This window comes from Daphnia pulex, chromosome 10 (genome assembly GCF_021134715.1).
Source record: "Daphnia pulex isolate KAP4 chromosome 10, ASM2113471v1".
NCBI lineage: Eukaryota > Metazoa > Arthropoda > Branchiopoda > Diplostraca > Daphniidae > Daphnia > Daphnia pulex.
Window position 1 is genome coordinate 14,226,915 of NC_060026.1, and position 22,602 is coordinate 14,249,516.

At 41.0% G+C, this 22,602-nt stretch overlaps 5 protein-coding genes and 1 long non-coding RNA gene across 10 annotated transcripts; 4 read left to right on the forward strand and 2 right to left on the reverse strand.

Annotated features, from left to right (window-relative positions):
* Positions 1 to 336: 336 nt before the first annotated feature.
* Positions 337 to 1,833, forward strand: LOC124203856 (alpha-(1,3)-fucosyltransferase C-like). Its single transcript, XM_046600726.1, has 3 exons — positions 337 to 648; positions 737 to 1,368; positions 1,434 to 1,833. The coding sequence occupies exons 1-3, from the start codon at positions 337 to 339 to the stop codon at positions 1,780 to 1,782; spliced, it is 1,293 nt and encodes a 430-aa protein (XP_046456682.1). The 3' UTR covers positions 1,783 to 1,833.
* LOC124203867 (glycoprotein 3-alpha-L-fucosyltransferase A-like) lies at positions 1,692 to 8,806 on the reverse strand. Of its 2 annotated transcripts, none has more exons than XR_006878656.1 (4): positions 5,592 to 7,125; positions 4,874 to 5,517; positions 4,307 to 4,798; positions 1,692 to 1,804 (listed from the first exon to the last, which is right to left on the reverse strand). XR_006878656.1 is itself a non-coding variant. In XM_046600744.1 (4 exons), exons 3-4 carry the CDS (start codon positions 5,314 to 5,316, stop codon positions 4,450 to 4,452), a joined length of 792 nt encoding a protein of 263 aa, XP_046456700.1. In that variant the 5' UTR covers positions 5,317 to 5,517; positions 5,592 to 5,788; positions 8,325 to 8,806; the 3' UTR covers positions 3,424 to 4,449. The 2 variants fall into 2 exon arrangements, 1 of the variants encoding a protein (XP_046456700.1); XM_046600744.1 differs by lacking the exon at positions 1,692 to 1,804 and adding an exon at positions 8,325 to 8,806 and having other exon boundaries at positions 3,424 to 4,798; positions 5,592 to 5,788.
* A 1,987-nt stretch (positions 8,807 to 10,793) lies between these two features.
* On the forward strand, positions 10,794 to 13,316 carry LOC124203854. 2 transcript variants are annotated; one of them, XM_046600722.1, is made up of 10 exons: positions 10,794 to 11,055; positions 11,140 to 11,220; positions 11,289 to 11,459; positions 11,522 to 11,722; positions 11,787 to 11,940; positions 12,010 to 12,137; positions 12,239 to 12,364; positions 12,452 to 12,609; positions 12,696 to 12,948; positions 13,051 to 13,316. In XM_046600722.1, exons 1-10 carry the CDS (start codon positions 10,878 to 10,880, stop codon positions 13,146 to 13,148), a joined length of 1,548 nt encoding a protein of 515 aa, XP_046456678.1. In that variant the 5' UTR covers positions 10,794 to 10,877; the 3' UTR covers positions 13,149 to 13,316. The 2 variants fall into 2 exon arrangements, with proteins under 2 accessions (XP_046456678.1, XP_046456679.1); XM_046600723.1 differs by having other exon boundaries at positions 10,795 to 11,055; positions 11,525 to 11,722.
* Positions 13,317 to 19,192: 5,876 nt separating this feature from the next.
* Positions 19,193 to 20,624, forward strand: LOC124203863. Its single transcript, XM_046600734.1, has 4 exons — positions 19,193 to 19,614; positions 19,689 to 19,764; positions 19,834 to 20,070; positions 20,189 to 20,624. Exons 1-4 carry the CDS (start codon positions 19,193 to 19,195, stop codon positions 20,405 to 20,407), a joined length of 954 nt encoding a protein of 317 aa, XP_046456690.1. The 3' UTR covers positions 20,408 to 20,624.
* LOC124203876 (breast carcinoma-amplified sequence 4-like) lies at positions 20,142 to 21,425 on the reverse strand. 2 transcript variants are annotated; one of them, XM_046600761.1, is made up of 5 exons: positions 21,226 to 21,425; positions 21,091 to 21,162; positions 20,815 to 21,030; positions 20,647 to 20,748; positions 20,142 to 20,465 (listed from the first exon to the last, which is right to left on the reverse strand). In XM_046600761.1, the coding sequence occupies exons 1-4, from the start codon at positions 21,316 to 21,318 to the stop codon at positions 20,650 to 20,652; spliced, it is 480 nt and encodes a 159-aa protein (XP_046456717.1). In that variant the 5' UTR covers positions 21,319 to 21,425; the 3' UTR covers positions 20,142 to 20,465; positions 20,647 to 20,649. The 2 variants fall into 2 exon arrangements, with proteins under 2 accessions (XP_046456717.1, XP_046456716.1); XM_046600760.1 differs by lacking the exon at positions 20,142 to 20,465 and having other exon boundaries at positions 20,499 to 20,748; positions 21,226 to 21,424.
* A 40-nt stretch (positions 21,426 to 21,465) lies between these two features.
* LOC124203877 lies at positions 21,466 to 22,471 on the forward strand. 2 transcript variants are annotated; one of them, XR_006878659.1, is made up of 2 exons: positions 21,466 to 21,904; positions 21,971 to 22,471. It is a non-coding gene; the product is annotated as an uncharacterized LOC124203877 (long non-coding RNA). The 2 variants fall into 2 exon arrangements; XR_006878658.1 differs by having other exon boundaries at positions 22,106 to 22,471.
* The last annotated feature ends 131 nt before the right edge of the window (positions 22,472 to 22,602 follow it).

Consider the following 22,602-nt stretch of genomic DNA (forward strand, 5'->3'; position numbering starts at 1 on the left):
CGAAACAGGTATCCGACCAACCAAACACAGCACCTGTTTGACTGGGAAGATTATATATGCAACGGCCACAGACACACCCTACCCTCTAAATTTATGAGACAACGTTATAGCGTGTCAAAAGCAGAGCTGGCAACAGGAGGCTAATCCACAAGTGTTTCGTTTTTCAACGAGAATTTATGACACTTTATCTTCAGTTCCCTTTCGGGTAGTGCAAAGGACAGTCATGGAAAATATCAAATAGTGTCATTTTTATTTTAAGTTACGCGGAGAAAAGGTTTCTTTTCAAAAGTGAACATTAAAGACATTTTGACGTTCTGAATTTTCGCTAGGACGAAAATGCTTCAACGTCGAGGGGCTTTCGTAATCTTAATCGGCGTTGTGTTACTAGTGTGGCAATTCTACGTCGTCCAGCAAAGCCGAATGGTTGAGAATATTAACGTTGATTTTGAATCGTTTTCAAATAAAGTGCCAAAACATTTCAATTCCATCGGAAACGAAGGGAAACACGAAAATGAGACGACGGTCTCGATGCCACATCCACTCGTGTTACAAACGAGTCTCGAACCCTACAGAGTGATGGAAAATTATGAGCAAGAGAGACTGCCTGAAGTTGACACACCTTTCAAACGCATACTGTTCTGGAATGACGTAATAGAATACTTAAACATCGCTTAGACGTTTAAATATCCCAGACCGAGATGGTTTTTTTAAAAGCAAATTTTGTTTCAATATTTAGGCGTACGGAAGCAAAGATTACGGAATTGGAATCGGACGAGATGCCCTACGCAAATGGGATTGCCCGGTATGGCAGTGCGAGACTTCGGATAACCGCACGGATGCCCAAGATTACGACGCCGTGGTCTTTCACCTCCGCAGTTGGAGCCGGAACGACTTGCCACAACGTCGATCACCCCATCAGCGCTACATCGGCTGGATTATGGAATCTGCAGCGTGGCGTGAATACATGGTGGACATGAGACCGATGGAAAATTATTTCAACTGGACGATGACGTATCGTTGGGACTCTGACATGGTCGGCCCTTACGGCTACGTCAAACCGATTGGAAATGTACCACTTCATCCAAGTGAGAGTCAAATGAAAGAGTATTTATCCAATTCAAAAGTCAATTACGCGAATGGGAAAACGAAAATGGCAGCTTGGTTTGTCTCCAACTGTTACTCGAGAAGTAGTAGAAACGAGATGGTTAACGAGCTACAAAAGCACGTCCGTGTTGACGTTTACGGAACCTGCGGAACGATGACCTGCCCGAGGAACATAGAAGACGAATGCCGAGAAATGGCAACCAAAAATTACAAATTTTACATGTCACTGGAAAATTCCCTGTGTCTCGACTACGTCACTGAAAAGTATCAAAAGAAATCTTTTTGAACGACTAAATAATGAATATTTGTTTTTGTTTTTTATTTTCAAGGTTCTTTGCTATGCTTCATCAACCCATCATCCCGATCGTTTACGGTGTTCACGACCACTACGATCAAATTGCACCGACCCATTCCTTCATCAACGCTGCGAAATTTGAAACTATGAAACAATTGGCTGATTACCTGATCCTTCTCGACAAGAATGACACGTTGTATAACGAATATTTCTGGTGGAAACCTCATTTTGAGGTGCGATACAGTCAAAAGGACAAAAACAAAAGCATGTGCCATCTATGTGCCGCTCTCCACAATACGACGTTACCACCGAAAATCTACAGGGACATGACCGAATGGTGGGAAACAAAATCAAAGTGTGCAGACTCACCTCACATATCCTGATGTGTACATACCTCGATGTTATCTGCAAATAAAAAGAACATTTAAAATTCAGAAATGGGTCACGGGAAATTATCATTAGCCACTTCTTGGATTGGGATTTTGAAATCTGACAAGGAAATGGGAATTCCCAAGTAGTGTAAGATTTAGTCACTCTGTACTTTCTTCGTTAGCCTAGTTTAATTGCGACCTCGAATCATGTCCTTGCCATTCGAGTTATCTACAGTGATGACGTTGCTAATTCAGTGGCCATGAGGCACACACTTCCCAACTGGCAAAAGGGACAAGACAAAGGAGTTCAGAAAAATCCATTCAGTTACCATACTTGGAATAAAATTGCTGGGAATTGGGAAGCAACAGTCGAGATAATTCGATTGTCATCAAGGAATAAAAGACACTGTTTTAAAAAAACTATTTTAAGACAAATAATCAGCCACAAAAGCACGTGCACCGAGCCTTCTATGGTCCGAGTACTCCGAGACTGCGATTACATTGTGACAGGAATGAATCGTCTGCTACCTAGAAAATTCCCAACAGGTGGCTACCACTTGGCGCAAATTTTGAAATTGAAAAAAAGGTAAACTTACTCAGATGTGAAACTTAATTGGGTTGGTGGTCACAGCTGTTGCCCTTGCGACAATAATCCGGACCACAAAGTCGCACAAAGTCGAGTATTTAGTTAAACACGAGAAGCTACATAAAATTCATCTTCGTAATTACGTTTACTTTCGTTTGAGTATCAATTAACCAAACAGTCTTTGTCGTTCAAGGCTAATGAGGTGTTTCTTTGTGGGGGAAAACTTATCAACTTATCAATCTCTAAACCGGTTTGTCTTGGACTAGTCATGCACTCAATAGCAGCCAAGAGAAATATTTGATCTGTGGATGACATCACCATTTTAATAGGAGTGACGTTTAAAAGACTCACGTCCATCACATGCCCAACTTGTTCGATTCCTCTGGCGAAATGAATTTCCATTTCTTCTGGAAAACACTGATTTTTTTTATGTTGGTGGAATATTCGGCCGCAATGTCTTGCATGATTTGATCCCTTTTGGCGGTGCGAAAATTTCCAGCAACCGCACTGATGCCTAATTCCCCCCCTCGGGAGTTACTACGACGCCGGGAAATTCCAAGAAACATTGGAAACAAAATAAAATCGCTCTTGCCGCAATATCGCGGTTACAAAATCAGCGTCACGATTTGTCGAGCGGATAATCTGCAGTTTGACATTACATCACTTGTTTTCTTAGCTATCGGTTGACCCATTTTACGATCAAATTGGTTCAACAATAGAATGTTATATATTCAACATTCGTGAGCAAATGATTGGACAAGGTCTTTAATCAAAGGTGGGCGATTGTCAACGACAACTAGTCGAACCGTGAAAACGTGAGAACTGATAAACATCGACATTAGCTGATGATTCGTTTCACTGCCAAGGCCTTTAACATTCGATTGCGGAAAAGAAAAGATTCGAAAAAGATCACGTCGATACCAAATTACGTAGTTACCCGTATCGGAAAAAAAATAGCCAAGGACGCGACAGAATCTAAGCGAGAGTCGTTCACATTCACAGCCGACTAGCAACAACATACTAACAAAAAGCTAAAAACCAAAAAACGTGTTTATTGCTGAACACAATCAAGGGCATCATTCAGTTTATTGTTTCGCTCTCCCATCAGCCGCTCGGTTTTTACAAGTTTTTAGGGTTTTGTATCACTTGATTTCGGGTGCTTGCGTCAAATTTTCAAAATCGTGTGGAGTCCTTGAAATTTCAATCGATTGGACCGATGCTAAATTTCCAACAGGGAAATTCCGCCAAAACAAGGCGGTTTACAAGAGAGAAAAACACAAATCAAGGTTTCTTCCAAACACGGTGGCCAAAAAATTCCAGGCATTTGCAATCACGGCGAGCGGGTTTTTTGTTCTCTGATTTCGTGTTTTCTTCGCAAATTCAGCGGTTGGCATTTACCGCAAAAAACATTTGTCAATGATGATCGAAATATTGACGAAATTTTGTAGAACAACGATTGCTTAGTTTCGCACCTTTCAAAATCCCCCCCATCCTGATTGGTACTGATTTAAATTTAAAAAAAAAAGCGCGAATATAAAACAAAATGAAATAGGCCATAAAAAGACTATTGCATGTTAGCTCATCGTTTGAAAAAACATGTGATGTGAAACAGTGTTCAAAACTTGTTTACTCTTCGATACTCTAGGGAGTTGCCTAAAGCTATGAGAAAAACCTTGGGCGTCTTCCTGCGTAAATTTCCTATTTACTATCGGATATTACAACAACGCATGATCGCATATAGAAAAAAGGATTTCCAAGGTTGGCGATGAACAAACAAATAATCGATTTCTATTGTTGTTGTTGTTTGGTCGGAAATCGGTCCTTATCGAGCCCCCCTTTTATTTTACTACCAAGAAATGACTATTTTCCATCGTTCATTGCTGGGTAACTTTGTAGTTTTACTACTCCAAATTAGAAGCTAGAGAAAGTGAAACAATCGGCGTTATTTACCGAGATTTGGCGGAAGTAGAAAACGGACGTTTCTCCTTCCGTTTCCTTCTTCCGAATTTCTACCAACAGCCAGACGACGATCACTTTTCCTTTCAACTTCCCCCCGTCATTGCGAAATTTCACTTCTCCTTTTATTGGCAGCGTCAGGAGATCAGAGGCGACAGCACGCAGTAGGATTGAGTTTCCCACCAGTCGGTCATGTTGGCGTAGATTTTCGGCGAAAGTGTCGTGTTGTGGAGAGCGGCGCACAAATGACACGCGCCAACGTTGATGTCCTTTTGAGTGTAGCGCACCTCAAAATGAGGTTTCCACCAGAAATATTCGTTGTACAGCGTGTCGTTCTTGTCGAGTAGAATCAGGTAATCGGCCAGTTGTTTCATAGATTCAAATTTTGCCGCGTTGATGAAGGAATGCGTCGGTGCAATTTGATCGTAGTGGTCGTGAACGCCGTAAACAATCGGGACTATCGGGCGATGAAGAATCCCAAAAAACCTGAATCACTTAACAAATTAAAAAAAATTAATTCCTTGATTAAAGAAATCAATCACGGCAAGAGATTTTACTGACTTTTCAGTGATGTAGTCGAGACACAGCGAATTCTCCAGCGCCATGTAAAACTTGTAGTTTTTCGCCGCCATGGCCAGACACTCTTCACTCGAAGCATCTTCTCCCGGTTTCTTTGGACACGACAAGGTTCCACAGCCGCCATAGACGTCCACTTGCACGTACTTTTGCAGTTCCTGGACCATTTCGTTTCGACTGCTTTTCGAGTGGCAGTTGGTAACGAACCAAGCGGCCATTTTCGTCTTGCCATCGGCGTAATTCACTTTCCAACTGGGCAAATACTCTTTCATTTGACTCTCACTTGGATGAAGTGGTACATTTCCAATCGGTTTGACATAGCCGTAAGGCCTAACCATGTCAGAGTCCCATCGGTAAGTCACGGTCCAGTTGAAGAAATTGGCCATCGGACTTGTGTCCATGTATTCCGTCCAGGCAGCAGACTCCATAGCCCAGAAAATGTAGCGCTGGTGAGGTGACCGACGTTGTGGCAAATCTCTTTGAGACCAGCTGCGAAAGTGAAAGACGACAGCGTCGTAGTCCTGGACATTGGTGCGATCGTTGGAAATTTCGCACTGCCATACCGGGCAATCCCATTTGCGCAGGGCATCACGGCCGAGTCCAACTTGATAATCAGGAATCCCGAAATACTAATTGAAAAATGATAATACAATTCATTTCTATCAACTAGATGAAAACGTTTCAAGTCAAAAGAGGTTCTTACGTCATTCCAGAAGAGTATCCGTTTGAAAGCCACATCAGGTAGTCTCTCCTGCTCGTATTTGTGCACCAGTTCGTAGCGTTCGATCGTCGCGTTTGACTTTGGCGGCAGTTTGAAGGGTCCTCGTAATATTCCGCCAACTGAGAAGAATCGCCTTGGAAGTTGCGAGTAGACGAGCAGCACCGCAAACAACGCCAATCCTATAAAATGAATTTGTAGCGTTTCAACTGAACCATCTTGATTTGAATAAACATCATCTCAGTCGGCACCACCGTCAAACTAAATCCAAACTTGTATCACACCACAGTTGCACAAAGCTGCTCCTTATCATTCATCTCCGTCGATCTTATCTGTTCCAAACGTCAATACGTTACGCAAGAATAACTGCCCGAGGATAGGATCAAACCAGTCAATATGCTCAAATCTATTAGCCTTATCATGTGTGTTCACTTGGATAAGAATATTTCGACAGTTTTACGTTATTTTCTTTTCATTTCTTCTCTCCTCTGATTCATTAGGCAGCCCAGTCACGCGTTACCCCGGGCCCAACACACAGGTGAATACTTTCTCCTCCAGCCGATCAATCACTCCAAATTAAATGAGACTTATGTGAGTCATAATAAATTGATTGAAACGTCACTTTTCCAAGTACTTTCCAAAAAAATCAACCCCCACTTAATTGGCGCGGCTACCCCTCGTGAATCAACTCCGGCTGGATGTCATGACGTCGATGGAATTGGATATCCCGGCCATTGGAAAATAGCACGAAAGGTGCGACCCAGTCATCGTACGTTGCACACACACCACCTTGAAATTTGAACAGATACAAAAAACAATACCTACTATAGAGGCATAACCTCAATCTTGATGGGCGTCTACACTATGGCTCCACTGTGGTAACAGAGTCACGATCTTTCGAAACTTAAAAGCTAAGCGGTAATTTTGATGCTCGGCTGTAATTCATCATCGAATTTCGTCAAAATCGTGAGAGAGAGAGAGAGAGAAAAAATTTAAAAAATAATACAAAGCCTTTTTCGACTTTTAATCCGCCGATCCGTCTGGTTCTTTCTTCTTTTGGCCCATGCGCCCACCCATCATCAACGAGCCCATCTCAACAATTATCCAGCCCATCCGGATTTCTCCGGACAAGGGAACCTTAAAGTGCGTGATTGGATAGAAAGATAAATAGAAAAAAATTACTCAGGAACTTTTGAAATCTTTAAACCTGTTAAGCAAAACCATAAAAGACACACTTTCAGGTCAGCCGTTATTTATTTAAAACTCGAAAAATGTCATATCAATTAAAATTGGTATTTTTTAAAAAAGAACCGGTACACGGGATATTCATTCGACAAGTGTTTCATTTTACGACTTTTTTTTCCCGTTCGACAGAAAACCTTTTCGGGCCTATTAACCATCTGCGTATGTGAGCGCACATCACACGTGCACGATTTATAAACTTCCAGTCACATATAATTGGCGGTTGAGCATCTGCCGTGAATTATTCCTTGTTTCAACAGTAGGCGTCGTCGTCGCCCAAAAAGACACGAAAAGGTTTTCTACCCGCAACCAGATCATCTGTTTCCGACCGCGGTTTCCCCCCTAGTCCCAACTGGAGACGGAAACGCGGGAAACCGAATAATGAACTTTGAAGGATCCAAAGTTCAAATCGTGTCCCGCCATTTCCCGAATTTAAAAAAAAAGGGCGTTCCGGCCTAAAAAAAAAACAATTTCTTTTAATGAATAATGACAAGGCTGCTGCCGAGTTTCTCTAATGCGCAATTTATTTTATTCGGATTTTTCATGGTTTTTTTAGATTTGGCTAAGGGCCTATCCGAACAAATACCAAACAAAAAACCGTTGCCATATTGTTATGCAAATTTTTTTTTTTTAAATCTTGGGCCAGGTCGAATCTATGCGCTTGTGTATATACCCCATGCGGTGATGCTGGGGGAATTGTTCTCGTGCAATAAATCGACGATACATTACAGATCAACGGGTTTGGAAGGTAAGAAATAAATTTAAAGGCAGACACACATTATACGTATGTCTACTAGATAATAACGCCGTATATAGACTTTTGCCATGAGATAAGGAATTCTCCAAAAATGAGCGCCGGAACAAACACATGTTCCGTGTTCCAGGTGCATACGCATACGCACACACAATGCCGTGACGTAATAATAATAACCCAAATGAGAAAATGTAGAGTTTGACTTTTCTGTCGTTATATCCATTTCTCGTTTGCGCTTTAATAACTCGGATTATGCGTAATTATAGCCGGCGCTAATAAACCAAAAAAGAGGGAACAGAGCCTAAACAAAAGGATAACGTCAGAAAAACGCCAACAGTCACGCAATCATTTTCCGTGTTCCGTACAATAGAAAAAGAAAAATCAACAGGAGTTGACATTTTTGTTTTTTTAGGGGGGAATTTCTCGTAAAAAAAAATATTTAGAATTTTAAAAAATAAAAATAAAATGTGTTGGCTTATTTGAATAACGCAACAAATATTCCAGGTCGGAGAAACTACCAAGCGGCGCGCCATATTCAAAAATGTTTTTTTTCTTCCGGAAGCCTATTTTGTTTTCTTCCGCGAGCTATAATAATAATTCCAATGAGCTGCTTTTGCACGCCGCCAAAAGTGTACAGCAGAAAATGGTTTTCTTTCTAAACGAGTCGTAATCACCTGCTTTTGAAAAAAAAAACAGCTTGTGAATAACATAAGACTCATTACCTGGTTGATGAACTTGGGTGTACGATTATACAGCAGAGGGAGCAGCTCATCTTGATGGACGGATTAAATGACATTGCACTCGGAAGTCTATTCCTGGATTAAAACACACGTGTTTGAACCGCTATACAAAACTGTACAACCCAATTCTTAAGTTGAATACTAAACAAAAATCTGAATCGCCTCGAAATAAACAATCGCCGAGCGCTAAAATGGCCAGAGGCGAGTTTCACATGGACTTTTGGCCGGCGTCACAAGTCGTTTCAAACGGAAGTTTTTTCTCAGCTACTCTTTACCCAAATGGTCAAACATTCAAAAAATTTGGACATGGCTGGCGCCTTTGACGACCGCCGAAAAAAAACCGGCAAATTTGAAAAAATAATAAAATAAAAAAAAGACCAGGTACTCGTGAACACGTAACTAGTGTATATATGCCCATCGTGAAGAGCTATAACTCTTGTTAGCCCGCATATACGTGTCAAGCATGCTCAGCGGGAACGCCTTCAAAAAAGTTGAAGCGAAGAATGGCGTCTACGATGGACGTGGGGGAATGATTCTAAACCTTTTTTTTCTATCCATCCCTATTTCTTCTTTTTTAAAGAAATAATATTAGGTGGAATTTGGACTTCACGGTCGTTTAGAATATTTGCAATTATTATCTCACCATTAAATGACGTAATGAGTTAATTCCAAGAATCTATTTGAATTTCCACGAACGTAATACTGATTTCTGATTTAATTATAGACTAAATTATCTTTTTTTCTTAATTTGAAAACAATAACAAGCTTCCTAAATCCACTCTGGATGAAAAAATAAATAAATGTGTTCTTGACCCGATTCACCCGAATTTATCCGGAATGGATATGACGGTACGGATACCTGTCCTATTCCGGTTTTCTCTTCATTGACACACTTTCCATCCATATTTATCCAAAGGATTTTGAACGACGTATCACTTATCCCCATATATACCAACAATACTTAAAAATGTGTTTACCGACAATCATTGTTACGTGATTTATCACGCGAGATTTCTTAGTCGCAGATTCGGACGTGACCTCGATGGAGCGGGAACAAAAAACGGACGTCACGATTTCATTGATTCCCCCAAATAAAAACAACTTTTTTGATGATCCATCAAAAAAATAGATAAATGCATTGCCCAGGTAATTTCTACGTGTGTCTTATTGAATTTCAAAGTCGCAAAAAGGAAAAGAAAAAGACAAAAAAACCATCATTTTCCTTTTTCGAGAGTAAACCCACCAAAAATCAAAAAGGAAATTCATTTTGACGGGAATAATAAATGTGTGTTTGGCCAGGTGAGAGACCCTCCAAAATAAAATGGAAAAAACAGCGGGGAATATCCCGGCGGCCAAATATTTTCAAACAAGAAAATAATAAGAAAAGAAGAAAAAAGAAGGGGCTAATATTACACATACAAATTTGTGTTTGTGTTGTGGCCGTCCGTTTTCCCCAAACGTCCAATCACGGCCATTTTCAAACAAATGGAAGCCCGTTTTTTTTTTGCCTTTTGAAAAATATGATGTTTACAGCTATACGAGAAAAGCCCCCGGAAAACACACTGTACATTCCATAGATATTGACCCCCCTGGAAAATTTGTCCAAAATCCCATCAATTTAATAATTTGTTTTTCGTTTATATTTTTAGCAAGTCTAATGCGTAATCCCTCGTCAGGAATTTTCTTTGGGACATAATAAAACAAGGAAATGTAGACCAACACAGAAAAATGACGACTATAAGGATGGTGGATGTTGTTGTCGGTCGTATACCATCGCCGGAGAAGTATTTTGGGCAATAAACGAACAAGGCAATGACGGCTACGTTTGTGTATGACCTCCGGGCTACATCAGATAGGACCCCAACACTGCCATCCTTCCATAACAAATTTCAAACCCCAAAATATATACACAGTTGGACTGTCTACAACCAACTTGCATATGCATAACTCTCGGGAGAGCTCTGGGCCCGATCGCCATCATTAGTTTCCTGACTTGCCTATGACAATAACTAACGGGGTCGCTAGGTCAAATAGAGAGGGGCCACAACCTCGATGAACCTCTTCCTTGTCTGAATAATAATGATAACACAACCCTATGCACATATATAGAGATTTGAAACCATCAGAAGAGGCTAGAAATGATTGTGGAACAAACTCAGATTCTCCAGTCGATAAACATTTTTAGCATGCCAGAGTTGTTGTTGTTGTTGTTGCTTCTGTTAATAATGACACATTTGGTTTCTACTGCCAAAAAATTCGGTTTTTTTCATTTCTACTAGACGGACCGTCGTAAATCTACAGTTTTGTGTGGGTAGTTCCATTTTTGGGATTGGATGCAACACACTGCAATTTTCGGTTGACTTTTTGGGGGCTATGGCTCGTCTTTTATTTTTCTGCTGGTTGCCGGCTGCGGAGCGAGCGAAGCGCTCATGTATATGAGCAAATGCAAAATGGATAGACGCACACATTCGGCTTCTACCTGCGTCTTAGTGAAGAGGTGCCTTCGTTAAGTTGAGTTCAGCCTGAGCGTGCGCGATGACTAGACTGCTGCTCGCATCGGTTCATCACGCCATCCTCGTGTTCTCGTGTGCTAGTCTCCTACTCTTTGGCTCGCTGTCAATTGGCGATACCATCGGCCAATCCTCCGACCGAGATGGACACGAAAATCAAACGGCCGTCACAGCACCTGCGGAGCATCGCGGCAGCACTAAAGGTATACTACACAGTTGGTGTTTAACATCGTTTCGGAGAGAAGAAAAGAGAATTTCAAGAATTTATAAATCGGAATTTTGGATAGCGGGTCACAAATATTGGCGGTGGGGATATCGCAAAACCAATCAAATCGACAGATTGGAATTACCTCGAACGGCCATAGAAGGTAAAAATTTAAATCAAAAAGTGTCAATGGCTCATCTTTCAAAGTGAATTTTTAAACCTTAAATCAAGATGACGAAAAGTGGATGCAGAAATTCGATGTGCCCCGCCTTCATTCCATCTTCGACCGTTATTTGAAAACGGTGAAAAAGACCAAATGGATGGGCAGGATTGGAAAGAGTTTGCAGACCAAATGGCTTAAGTCGATGTTGTCCAACAGCATCGATCGGCACTCTAGTTCGAGTAGGTGTCGTTAAAAATAGCAAAAAAGGAATTTCATCTCTTAAAAATGTGTTTGCAATCAGCAGTTAAAGGCGGGCCTGACGATGTCGAACATCTCCAGCCGAGAATGGACATTAGTTTCTGGAATTTGGTACCGTGCTATTCGATTCACACCGAGCCAGGTCTTTGTCTATCGACAGCCATTTGCGCAGCCATTGGCGGCACACCCAGTGGCTCCTGCATGCACCGGATGAGCATGACCAAAACGTGTTGCATCATCAACAGTAAAAATTTAAACATTCCTCCATGTTTAAAATTTTAAAATATAATCGAAACACATTCTGGCAGAGATTCTGACTACCTGTTCGGCTAATGTGGTGGCCAATAATACTTACTGGCAATCACCGCTGTTTGGTGTCGACTCCGGCTCGGTTTGCGTCATGGCCCTACATTTGAACACGGGAGTTATCCGCCAGAATTTGCAATCCATTTGCCAAGTTCGGTCAGTTTTTTCAAATCTTTTTAAATGTTTAATCAAATTGAATTTGTGTTTAAATGAAATTGTATATAGGCTCGATTTCGACATGTTTTCCATCGCTCAACCCAACACGGCATCCGTCTGCTCGACGGATGTCTTTAGAGTGGCCGGATCTCTTAACACCGTTCCGCCCATTTGCGGAGATAATTCCCGACAACACAGTAAAAAGTTTCCATTATAAAGAACAGGAGAAAATAAAATATAAAGAACGGACTCCCGTTTCTTTTATTTCCTAAAAATAAAAATAAAACAATTTTTACAGTGTACCTGACCTCAAAATCAACGGCCCGCAACATCCAGCTAATCTTCAGCATCGGTTCGGCGCCGACCATCGACCGCTCCTGGCGGATGAAAATCAGTTTGCTGCCTTGCGACGCAGACTATCTCGGTAATATCTCTACCCCTACGCTAAGTGCCGTCATTATTTAAAAAAAAACCTTTTTCAAATTCCGCGCCACTCAAAAACACCAAAAAGCCCCGCCCAATTGCCTGCAGTACATCACAGAGAGCACGGGCACAGTGAAATCCTTCAATTGGAAAGATGTGGCGGCCAGTGCGACCTCGCAGAGGCAATTGGCCGATCAGGACTACCAAATTTGCTTCAGGACAGAATTAGTCGGCTCCAATCAGCAGGTAAAAGAGAATCAATTCCCTTTGACGACCCTGCAGGGGAAGAAAACTAATTGTCAATTTACCCATTTATGGAAATATTGGTGAAGGTTCCAAACACTCATTGTCTGACCGAATGTTCGACTACCAACGGCGGCCTGGCCTTCAGTTTGAGTCGAATGGCTACCGTGGGGGGATTGACGAGTAGCGCGGGCGGGAGCGGCGTGGCGGCCGGTAGCCAATGTGCCAACGATTTTCTATTCTTCCTCGGAGGATTCGACGTCTTGGGCAATTTCAACGATCGATTCTGCGGCAATCGACTCAATCCAACGCCCGGCTCCGCCATATCGACGCCCATTTGCTGTAATAATGACCGTGCCGCTCACGGTTGCGTTGAGAATTTTAGATTTTTAGAACGTCCGAATGACCTAATTTTCGTTTTGTTTTTTGTCCTTTTGCACATAGCCAAATTCAAACCGTTCCATTTTCGATACGTAACCGACGGAGCCGAAACGGGTGACGGAAGCAACAACGGGTTCTGCTTGAATTTCGTCCAATTTTGAATTTAAAAAATCAAACAGCGACAAGGTCTTTTCTTCGTTCGTTCGATTGTTGCTGACCATTTTCAGAACTGCGTGTACATATACATTTGAAGGACGATTTAGTTAGTACTTGGTTGTTTCTCCAAACACCACTCAATTCTCAAATAAATTATTGTTCGTTATCTCACATTTCCTGCAGTCAAATCATTAGCCAAAAAATGTTTTAAGCAAACAAATATTTGTGTCAAATGGGCGAGTGCAATTCGATCCTATCGGGAGGAATGTCGCCAAGAAACCTTCGACATTTTTTTTGGGGGCGAATCAAAAAAACCAGTTCAACTTTAAATTTAGAACTTAAAGAAAAAAGAAGTGGAAAGAGATAGTAGGCCACGTATACGTAGAGTGCGCACCCTCATCAATTATGGCCACTGAAATCTCTGTGGTTGATTATAAATTCAAAACGGCAACAATGGACCCAGTGATCTACGCAACAAAGAGGAAGATAAAAATCCCGACAAGGACATTTTTTTCTACCTTCTTATTACTTAAAAAAGTAATTTCCCCTTTCCAAAAAATAATCGGGACGAAAACAAAAGAAACTTTTTCAAATTGCGCGCTTAATTTCAAAAACACAGAAAAGTTTTGACAAGGTGGAACGAAATTAAATGTAGGAAACCGTTTTGAAAAGAAAAGAAGAAGCGCCGTAGACGACACACAATCGAGGTGAAATGAATGTGATACGCTTTTATCGTTGCGTCGTGACCCCTTCACGAATGTGCCAAACCGCTACCATGTGTACGCGCATACATGTTTATACCCGAAATGTGTTATTTGCATGTGAAAAAAAATTTCCGCCTAGCGTACAGGCATCTGAAATAAGTGTGATTGAAACGGTGAAATGGTAGGGTTGCCAGTAAGACAAAAAATTTGATTTTACAAAAAATAATTAAAAATTTGAAATTTACTGCCCAATAATTTCACCGGCATAAGAAAAAGAAAAGAAAAAAATAACAATTAGACTTGTATATCTTTTCGAATGCAATAAACGAGGTGTTGGACGTCACATTCGAAATGAGAAGCGCGAAAATGTGAAGGATAGTATATATACTACATTTTTCACGAAAATAATCGTGACCGTAAAAAGATAAAGTCGTTAAAAATAGCCAGAAAATAAAAAAACGAGCGTAGTTTCTTTTTTTCTGAGAAAGTTTGGTATTCAAAAACGAAAAAGAATTAGCCTATTTTTAGTCAGAAATGTATATCTCGACACTATCCGTCATCGGGAAAACACTCGGTCTACATAAGCGCGTATAGTCTCGGCGTGCGTGCCAACAAAAACGGGTCCGATCCATCCGGAATAAAAAAAACCTCGACACAACGAAACCGAAAAAACCAAAAATATTAGACACATTTGTACGGCAAATGCGACAGCTGCTGTCAAATGAAATTAAATAACGGGATAAATTCCAACAGACGATTCGCCGTTATCAGGTTGTCTAAGTTTAAATATTAGTGCAATGATCTTTAGAACGGGGCAACCTGAATGGGTTTAGAAACGAGAAAACAAACTGCAAGAAAGTTTTTTCTGGCGTGATGTGAGTCACTCAAACGAGCAAAACGGCTGGAAAAAAAAAAAAAAACAAGTCAGAAAGACGCGTGACGTGAGAGAATCACGACAAAGTCTCAATCAAGTGCGCTAGTGGCAGGCAGTCTCCCCCGCATCTTTATGATGTCTATATACTGTGCGATCGTAAATTACAGACTCGATACAGGTACTGCATTTAATACGCTATTGTGGACTGAAAGCCAATTGAGGTCCCCTTTCCCAAACCATCTCTCCTCTATTAGCCACATGTTGATTTTGTGTGTGTGTGTTCACTTTCGCCCAGAAAATCAGAGACTGACAATCGCCCATTTGAGTTGGAATTTGGTTTCGTACATGGCGGAATAGACGAGCGTGACACGTGAGAACGCGCCCAAGGAGACGGAATAGTATAGTCAGGGGTGGAAAGAAAATACAATCAAAAGGGAGGATGACATTGAGCCGAATATTTCCCGACCATCAACCGAAACCAAAAGTGTTGGAAAAGTAGCACAAGCAACCCAAAAGGCAATGGCTTTGTTTTGCTTTTCAACGGGTAATTATTAGGGAAAAATCTGTTGCGTCTTTTTTCCTTTCAAATTGGCAACTCCCGCCGTTGGGTACTACACACATTTCCTGACACATTTCGTAATTTTAGAGACTTTTGAAGCTCTAAAGATGGGGGTCAAGGGCGGCGGTGGGGGGGGATAGAATAACTGCAAGACTTTCAAACGTGCGGACGCTGGCCCAGCAGATTTCTTTTGGCTGAAGGTGAAAATGTTGTCGTTTCATTTGATGCTTTTTTTCGCAGCTTAATGGCGGAACACAAATAAATGGGACATCACATCTGGGGCCGGGCGCTCTACTATTTGTTCGGTTCTTTTTTTAACGAGGGTACGAAAAGAAATTTCACTTTCCGTTGTGATCTTGGTAGAAAGTCTCTCAGAGTTGTAGAAACTTTTTTTCTGGCTTTGAGAAATGTAGTTTGGAAGAGATGTGACGAAATATTTGTTAGGTCTCTAATGAAGCCCAGGTGGGATGACATCAATTAAAACGAGACAAAAGCGGGAGTAAAAAAAAATAAAAATTTGGAAAGTTCTTATTTCCGTTTTGGGAACTTGTAACTTTTTGAATAACTGTGAAACAAAAAAAAAAAACTAATTAAGAATTGTAGGGGAAAACATTTCTTCATCAAAGAAATTTGTTCACATCATTTTTTTGTTTGTTTGTTTCGTAAAATAAAAATGTTGTAATTATTGACGACACGAAGGCTTTTGCGGGAATTTAGAAAAAAAAAACTGAGTTGACCCAGACCAGCCAACCGTGTGACGTGTCTAAATTAGTTACAGCGTCGGTTACAGAAATAAAAAAGGAAAATCCTTTGCTCGGGAATTTTTTAGCCTACCGGATCCGACTGGGTACCGAAAACCAAAAAAATTGTTATCTCGACATTTCGTATAAAATCGTAAGGAAACTCTCGACATTAACCCAATAAAAAATAAAAATTTCGGCGTGTAAAATTTTAATTTAAAATTTAAAAAAAGAGAAACTGCGTCGCACTGGGTAATCAACTGGTGCCATCTGGAAATATTCAGCTGCGCCGAGTCGATCAAGGTTTTCCAGTCACGCCCGACTGCACACCACCAGTCCCGAAATAATGTGACGCGCAAGCCTCGGGGTATTTTGATATGATATCGAATTCAAACATCAAAAAACCACAAAATGATCGGATGCTGAGGCTACTGTCCAATCGCAATGGGATATCCGGCTGTTTCAATATCAGCCCCCGGGAGAGAGAGAGCGGACGCGGGAAAATACGTAATAGTTCTGGCGGGATTTTCGATTAAAAGGAAAAATAAATTAAATTTCCGCGTCCTGTCGTCTGGTGCAGTCAATTTTCGTGAATTAATCGCTATATTTAGTGCGTTGCCACTGTTGTTGTTGTGTACCAGTCACACGCGAGTTGGACCACTCGGCTCCCGGCCAAAAAATGTTGCATAGCAAAATGGCCTGCCAAAAATTCTACCCTCCATTTTTAAAAGCAGAGAAATGATTTCAAATGAAGCTACAATTCAAACAACTAATTGAAGATTCATTACAACTATTACAATCCATCACACTCTGATAAATCGACGCGGGAATTTCAAACCGCAACAAGGCAAAGAATCCGAATTTTCGGCGCTCCGTTTTTAGATAAAATGACGCAATTTTCTTTCCGCTTTCGAACAATGAGAGAAATCCGACGTAGAAAATATGAGATGAAAAAAAACGATCATAGTCTGTTCGAGGTTTATGAAGGTGTGTAGCAACAATTTATACAGTGTAGTACAAGCCTACACAAAGTCGAAACGGGCTGCCGGTTTTATCGTAGCGAAGGAAAAAGTTAAAGAAGAAGAAAGTAAACGAAAAGAAGAAGAAGGAAACAACAATGGTGTCGACAACAGTGTACAAAAGAAGCTCGTCGTACCTGGTGGTGCCTGGTACCCGTGGTACGTACGTGAGGGGCTATTGACTACGTCATCACCAGGTAAGAAAAAAACCCGAAAAATCCCAACCAATCCCTAGCGGCTGTGGGGAACTCTGCCCAACGCAATTCAAATTTCAAATTTTGGTTTTTTATTTCTTCATCCAAATTAAATGAATCCAAAAAATTGTTCTTATCAAAGTTAACATGTAGGACAACTGGTGATGAGCTAATAACTTTTTTTTTAAGGTCGTAGTGTTTTATCAATTATAAGCTGCGGGGATTAACTTTTCAGTCGTCTAATAATTGACAAGGACTTGCGTATCAGATTTACCAGATTACGTCACGAATTGGTGGGGGGGATTTTAGTATTACGTTACGATTTCTATACCTGATATTCCTGTGAGTATAAAACTTCATTTGGAAGCCATCAAAGATTATATTAGACGAAACGGACGTTAAAAAACGGGGAGGTCGTACCCACAATTTCCGCCACCTCCTACCACCACCCCACAAGAATAAAAACAACCACAAGGTCCTTCTCCTCTCCCATGGCCTTTGAAAAGCAGAATAAGAAGAAGAAGGAGAGAAGTGAAGAAAACGAAAGAGAAAGAGAGAGAATAATAATAAAAAAAAGCTTTTCACAGAGTTGGGTTTTTAACTGAAAACAGCTCGAGCTCAAATGCTCAGTTGAGAAAGTGACTCGATGGATAGCGATTCATCGCGTTAGTTGCTCTAGCCACAGTTTAATAATTAGACAACGAAAAAGAATTACAGTTTTAAAACTTGTTTAACTGTGCTAAAGTGAATGTGCCCTACGCGTGGTGGCCTGGCAACCAAGAAATTCCGACTACCAACAACGTTCAGTTCCGTTGGCCATTTTCCAACAAATCATTTCTGGTTCGAGTGGAATACACCGAATTGAGATTGTGTTTTCTTAACACAAAATCTACACAAAAGAAAAAGTTGACTTACCTTTTTTTTGGAAGTGGCTGTGTAGTAGAAAATCCTGCAGCGAGTGAAGACGACGAGGTTAGTGTGTGTGTACTGTGAAGCGTGTAGGGTTATTTTGGCAGACGCCATTTTAACCCCCTTCCCCTACTACCCCTTTAGCTACCCACCCCCCACTCAACACTGTCGCATTTCTTCTTTTTATTTCGTTTCACGACATTTTTAAAGAGCACGAACGCAAATAACCGAAATTTGAGCTTTATTTTTTGACGATATCCGATATCAAAGTTTATTTTGCAATTCTAACCAATTTTTAATCGCGAAAAAAGGTCAGCGGTCACGTCAGAGATGCTGTTTAGACCCATTTTGTTTGATTGAAACGTAAAACTCGTCGATAAGTTTTCAAAATTTGTTTGTAATGGGAACCTTTCAACCCCGACCATCTGCCAAAACGCCCTTCAGACTTGTTTGAATCATCAAAAAACAAACGATCCGTATAATGACGCATTAGTTTGTCATAGTTATTTCTTAAATGTTAACGATTCGTTTTTATTTTATTGTAATGGGATGTTAAACGGCCGACATTTTTTCCTTTCCTTTTTTTCCCTTTCATTTGTTATTCAACAGGTAAAACGTAATTATTAAACACACACACACGAGGGAAAGTTGTCTGTCTGAGTTGTCCTGCTTTTATTTTTTTACTTCTCGCTGCTTTGAATTTTTCACATATCGGCGATTCTCAGTGAAAGTTGTGTGTCGGGATACGAGATTTTCGGTTCTTGCCCTAGTGCACCGTTGTAAAAAACCCTCTGGGCTGCAGTTTCTTATTTAGGGGGAAAAGTTTGATTCAGGTTTTTTTGTCAGATTAATTTATTCGACGAGATCTGCAGCCGTGTCGTATACATTTTACATTCGAGCCTTTTGCTGTTGACGTCATTCGTAGAATTTTCATGAAAGTTATATCATTGCCAATCGTGACCTTCCGCTGATTACACTCAAATTTCTTTTTCTTTAGGTGGATATTATTTCATCAGGAATATAACCGACAAGATTCATTAATCTGACGTCATGGATTTGTACGCAATCCACAAGTCATTTCTTGACTTGCAATCAGATCTCAACCGGGGCGATGCCGACAGTCCGACCGATGTCCAGCAGTCGAGAAGCCGGGAGGAAATGGCCCGTCTGAGTAAACTCATCAACATGGCCATTTTCAAAGGGATGGTGCCGTCCAACCGACAGGCGACGTACGACGTCAATTACGACAGCAGCGACTCGGTTGAAGAATTACTGGCCCCGCTGCTCCCGTACTTGAATGACGATGGCCATCCGTCGCCATTGACTCCGACAAAGCCCAGCAGCACGGAATTCAATCCCAGTTTACTATTGCCATTTGGCGGACGTGGCGGCGGCTCGTCCAGCCAAAACACTTTGAATTCAGCCAATCATTCCGGAGGATCGTCCAGAGTCACCTTGGCCGATCAGTTTACGTAAGTTTTAATAACAAAGATAATTTCAGCTATTCGAATAAATTAAAAATGGATAAATTTGAATAAATAAACAGGTGGGGAGCTGTCGTTTGCGCTGGCGTCTTTGTGGTAGTTTTCATTTGCGTCATGGCTGCCTGGTGGGTTCACAAGGTATCAAACAAATTTGAATATTTTTTTTTAAAGCGAGGAATAATTGAATTATCTTTTTAAATACATCAGAAACAGCAGTCCCGTGTCAGCCGTCGATCTGCGCATAGAGAAGCCCGAAGGCAAATGGCCGAAGGAGGTCCTTACTGCATTGAAAATGACGTCAGAGGCCCTGGCAACGTTCCAATCGGTGACATTCAACGGCCGCCTTCCTATTTTGAAGTGATCGGATTCTTTGATCCACCTCCTTCCTACAGCGACGTTTTGGGCGAAGGATCCGGCCAGCTGGAACCCAACCAACAACAACAGGTATTAACATTTATTGCACCTCCTCCCCACCAGAGATTTTTATGATCCGCCATATAAAAATCCGAAAGGAATTACTTCATCGAATTCTTTTTCTATTTTCTTCCATCAACATCTAAAGGCTTACGATAACGTCGTGGTGGTGACAATGGACGAGCTTCCTCCGCCCTTTGTGGAAGGGGATTACATTAAATCGGTTGAGAAGAATGTCGTCGAAGAAGAAGAGTCGATCATTGCTGCTGAACCCCAAACGAGTGCCATAAGTAGTCTCCCCCCAAATAACACTGCGACTGTGATAGCCGGACGCGAAGGACATCAGCAGGAAGGATCGAATTCTTGAATTGAAATATTCTATTTGATTTACTTTATCGATCGCCTGACTCTTGATTCGAAAAAAGCTAAAAAAGAAAAAGAAAAAGTGTTTTCCATGCAACAGTGCCTTACTTTGTATATTTATAAAGAAAAAGAAATCTCGACCACAAATCCCCTCCCTCTTGTGTACAACAATGTGTATATGACCATGACGCGTCATAATATAAATAAATTCTTGGAAATGATGTTTTTGAAAATATGTTTAACCTTTTAGTCTGCGCTGGAATCCTCTACCCACAGGGTCTCAGTTTTGAATATGTCGACAGGCTTGTAGACGGGAGGCACTGGGCTGGTGGGATTAGAAGGTTTCTGCAATGCAATGTCGAATGAATATAATGGACTGGTAAAGGATTAAGTACACGCTTTTGGGGTTACCAGGAATGGTTTGAAGACGGTCTTGAACACACTCTCTGATTCCAGATAGGTTTCGGCAGTGTTGAGCTCGGTCTCCATGGAGCTGACACTCTTTTCCACCTTCTTGACGGCAGACTCCAGTTTGTCTATTTGACGGAATGTCTTCTTCACTTGATTGAAGTGAGCCACAATGTGGGGAAGCAAGCTATCCACGCAGAGGCTAGTGTCCACGTTGATCTGTTACATCATCAATCAAATTGACGTTTGATAAATTTGCTGATATGAATTTTATCTTACACTCTCTAGCAGTGATGAGAATTCCTCGACATTCGAGGACAGGTTTTGGATGACTGATTGCAATTTCGACCACTAAACGAAAAACATAAATCTTGAAACTCGAGTTGTTGTTAAGATTCTGGTGTTAGCTCTTACCTCATCATTGGAATCAACAACCAGATAATTGGCGTAATCAGATGCCAACTCGTTTAGTAGATCGTCTTTTCTATTATCTTTATTCGATTGCATTTCGAGATGTTTTTTTAAAAAGAAAAAGTTACGACTTGAATTATCACAGACAAACCAGATCTCTCATTTCCATCTGTAAACAGCCAACCACCTAGCGGCCAAATGTGCAACTCGTGAACGAAATATATATGAGCTCTGCAGCGTGAATAATACGACGCAGTTTCGTCCGAATAAAAAACCCAGGATGAGAACGACGATCCCAATAAATATGTGCATCTTCTCAACCGACAACAAAGGACCGAAATAAACAAAATTCCAGCATTCATCAAAATTTGAAGGGCGAACAAATAATCGAAACGGCATCGTCGCCCTTGAAAATTCACGCCAAAACCACACACCGACGAAATAAATTCAGCAGTCGTATTCCCGACCATCTCGCTCAAACTTTCATGCACTTGGCCTTTGTACAAACTCTCTGTCTGTCTGGACATCTTCTTCTTCTTTTATTATTTACCATAAGAAAGGGAACACGTTCGGTTCTCGTCTGGAGGGTTTGGTGCTGAAAAACATTGACGAGAGTAGACCACGATTTCCTTTTGAACAACCAGACGGTGCCAAGAAAAAAAGAAAAAGTTGTTTTTTACTTGTGAGTACTCAAGACAAGTTCCTCGTCTACTTTTACGTCGCCTCTATATTTTTGCATTTATATAAGAAAGGGGGAACGGTAGCCATCGAAGAATTCCGAGCGCGTGGCAACTGCTGCATCTTCAGTTCTTTTTATATTCTACTTTTCTTTTTTCTCTTATTACGTGAGTGTATGTCTATACATATTTTTAAATCTTAAAAGGATAGAGACGTCAGAGCAGTCTGCTGGGGTTTTTTTTGTGTGCGCGGAGGAAACGCATCCGCTGGATGGTGAGTGAGAGAGACGGTGCGGAGTAGACAAATAAAGAAGCTCTGGAATAAGAAGAAGATATATCTGTGTGGAAAAAAAATGAACAACAGGGAGAGAAAAATCAACGTCACTCGACGCGATGAACAACAAACGGAGAGGAAAAGGATAAATTTGAATAATAAGAGTCGACTGCTGCAATGCCCATGGCCTTTCACCCTCAGCCCCGACACAATATGATCGAGCTGTTTATATATTTTTTACCACTTTTGAGCATTTTCAATGTCGTGATTTTTTTGGGATTAAATTTCTTTGAAGTAATTTTTTGTTCGACATACAATGGAAAGGATTTCTATTCGATCGGCCCAGCATTTCATTGGATTCAATCCGGTTTTAGAGCGCTTCTTATCATTGACCCTAGCGCTGGAAAATAGTCGGCGAGTGAATATATC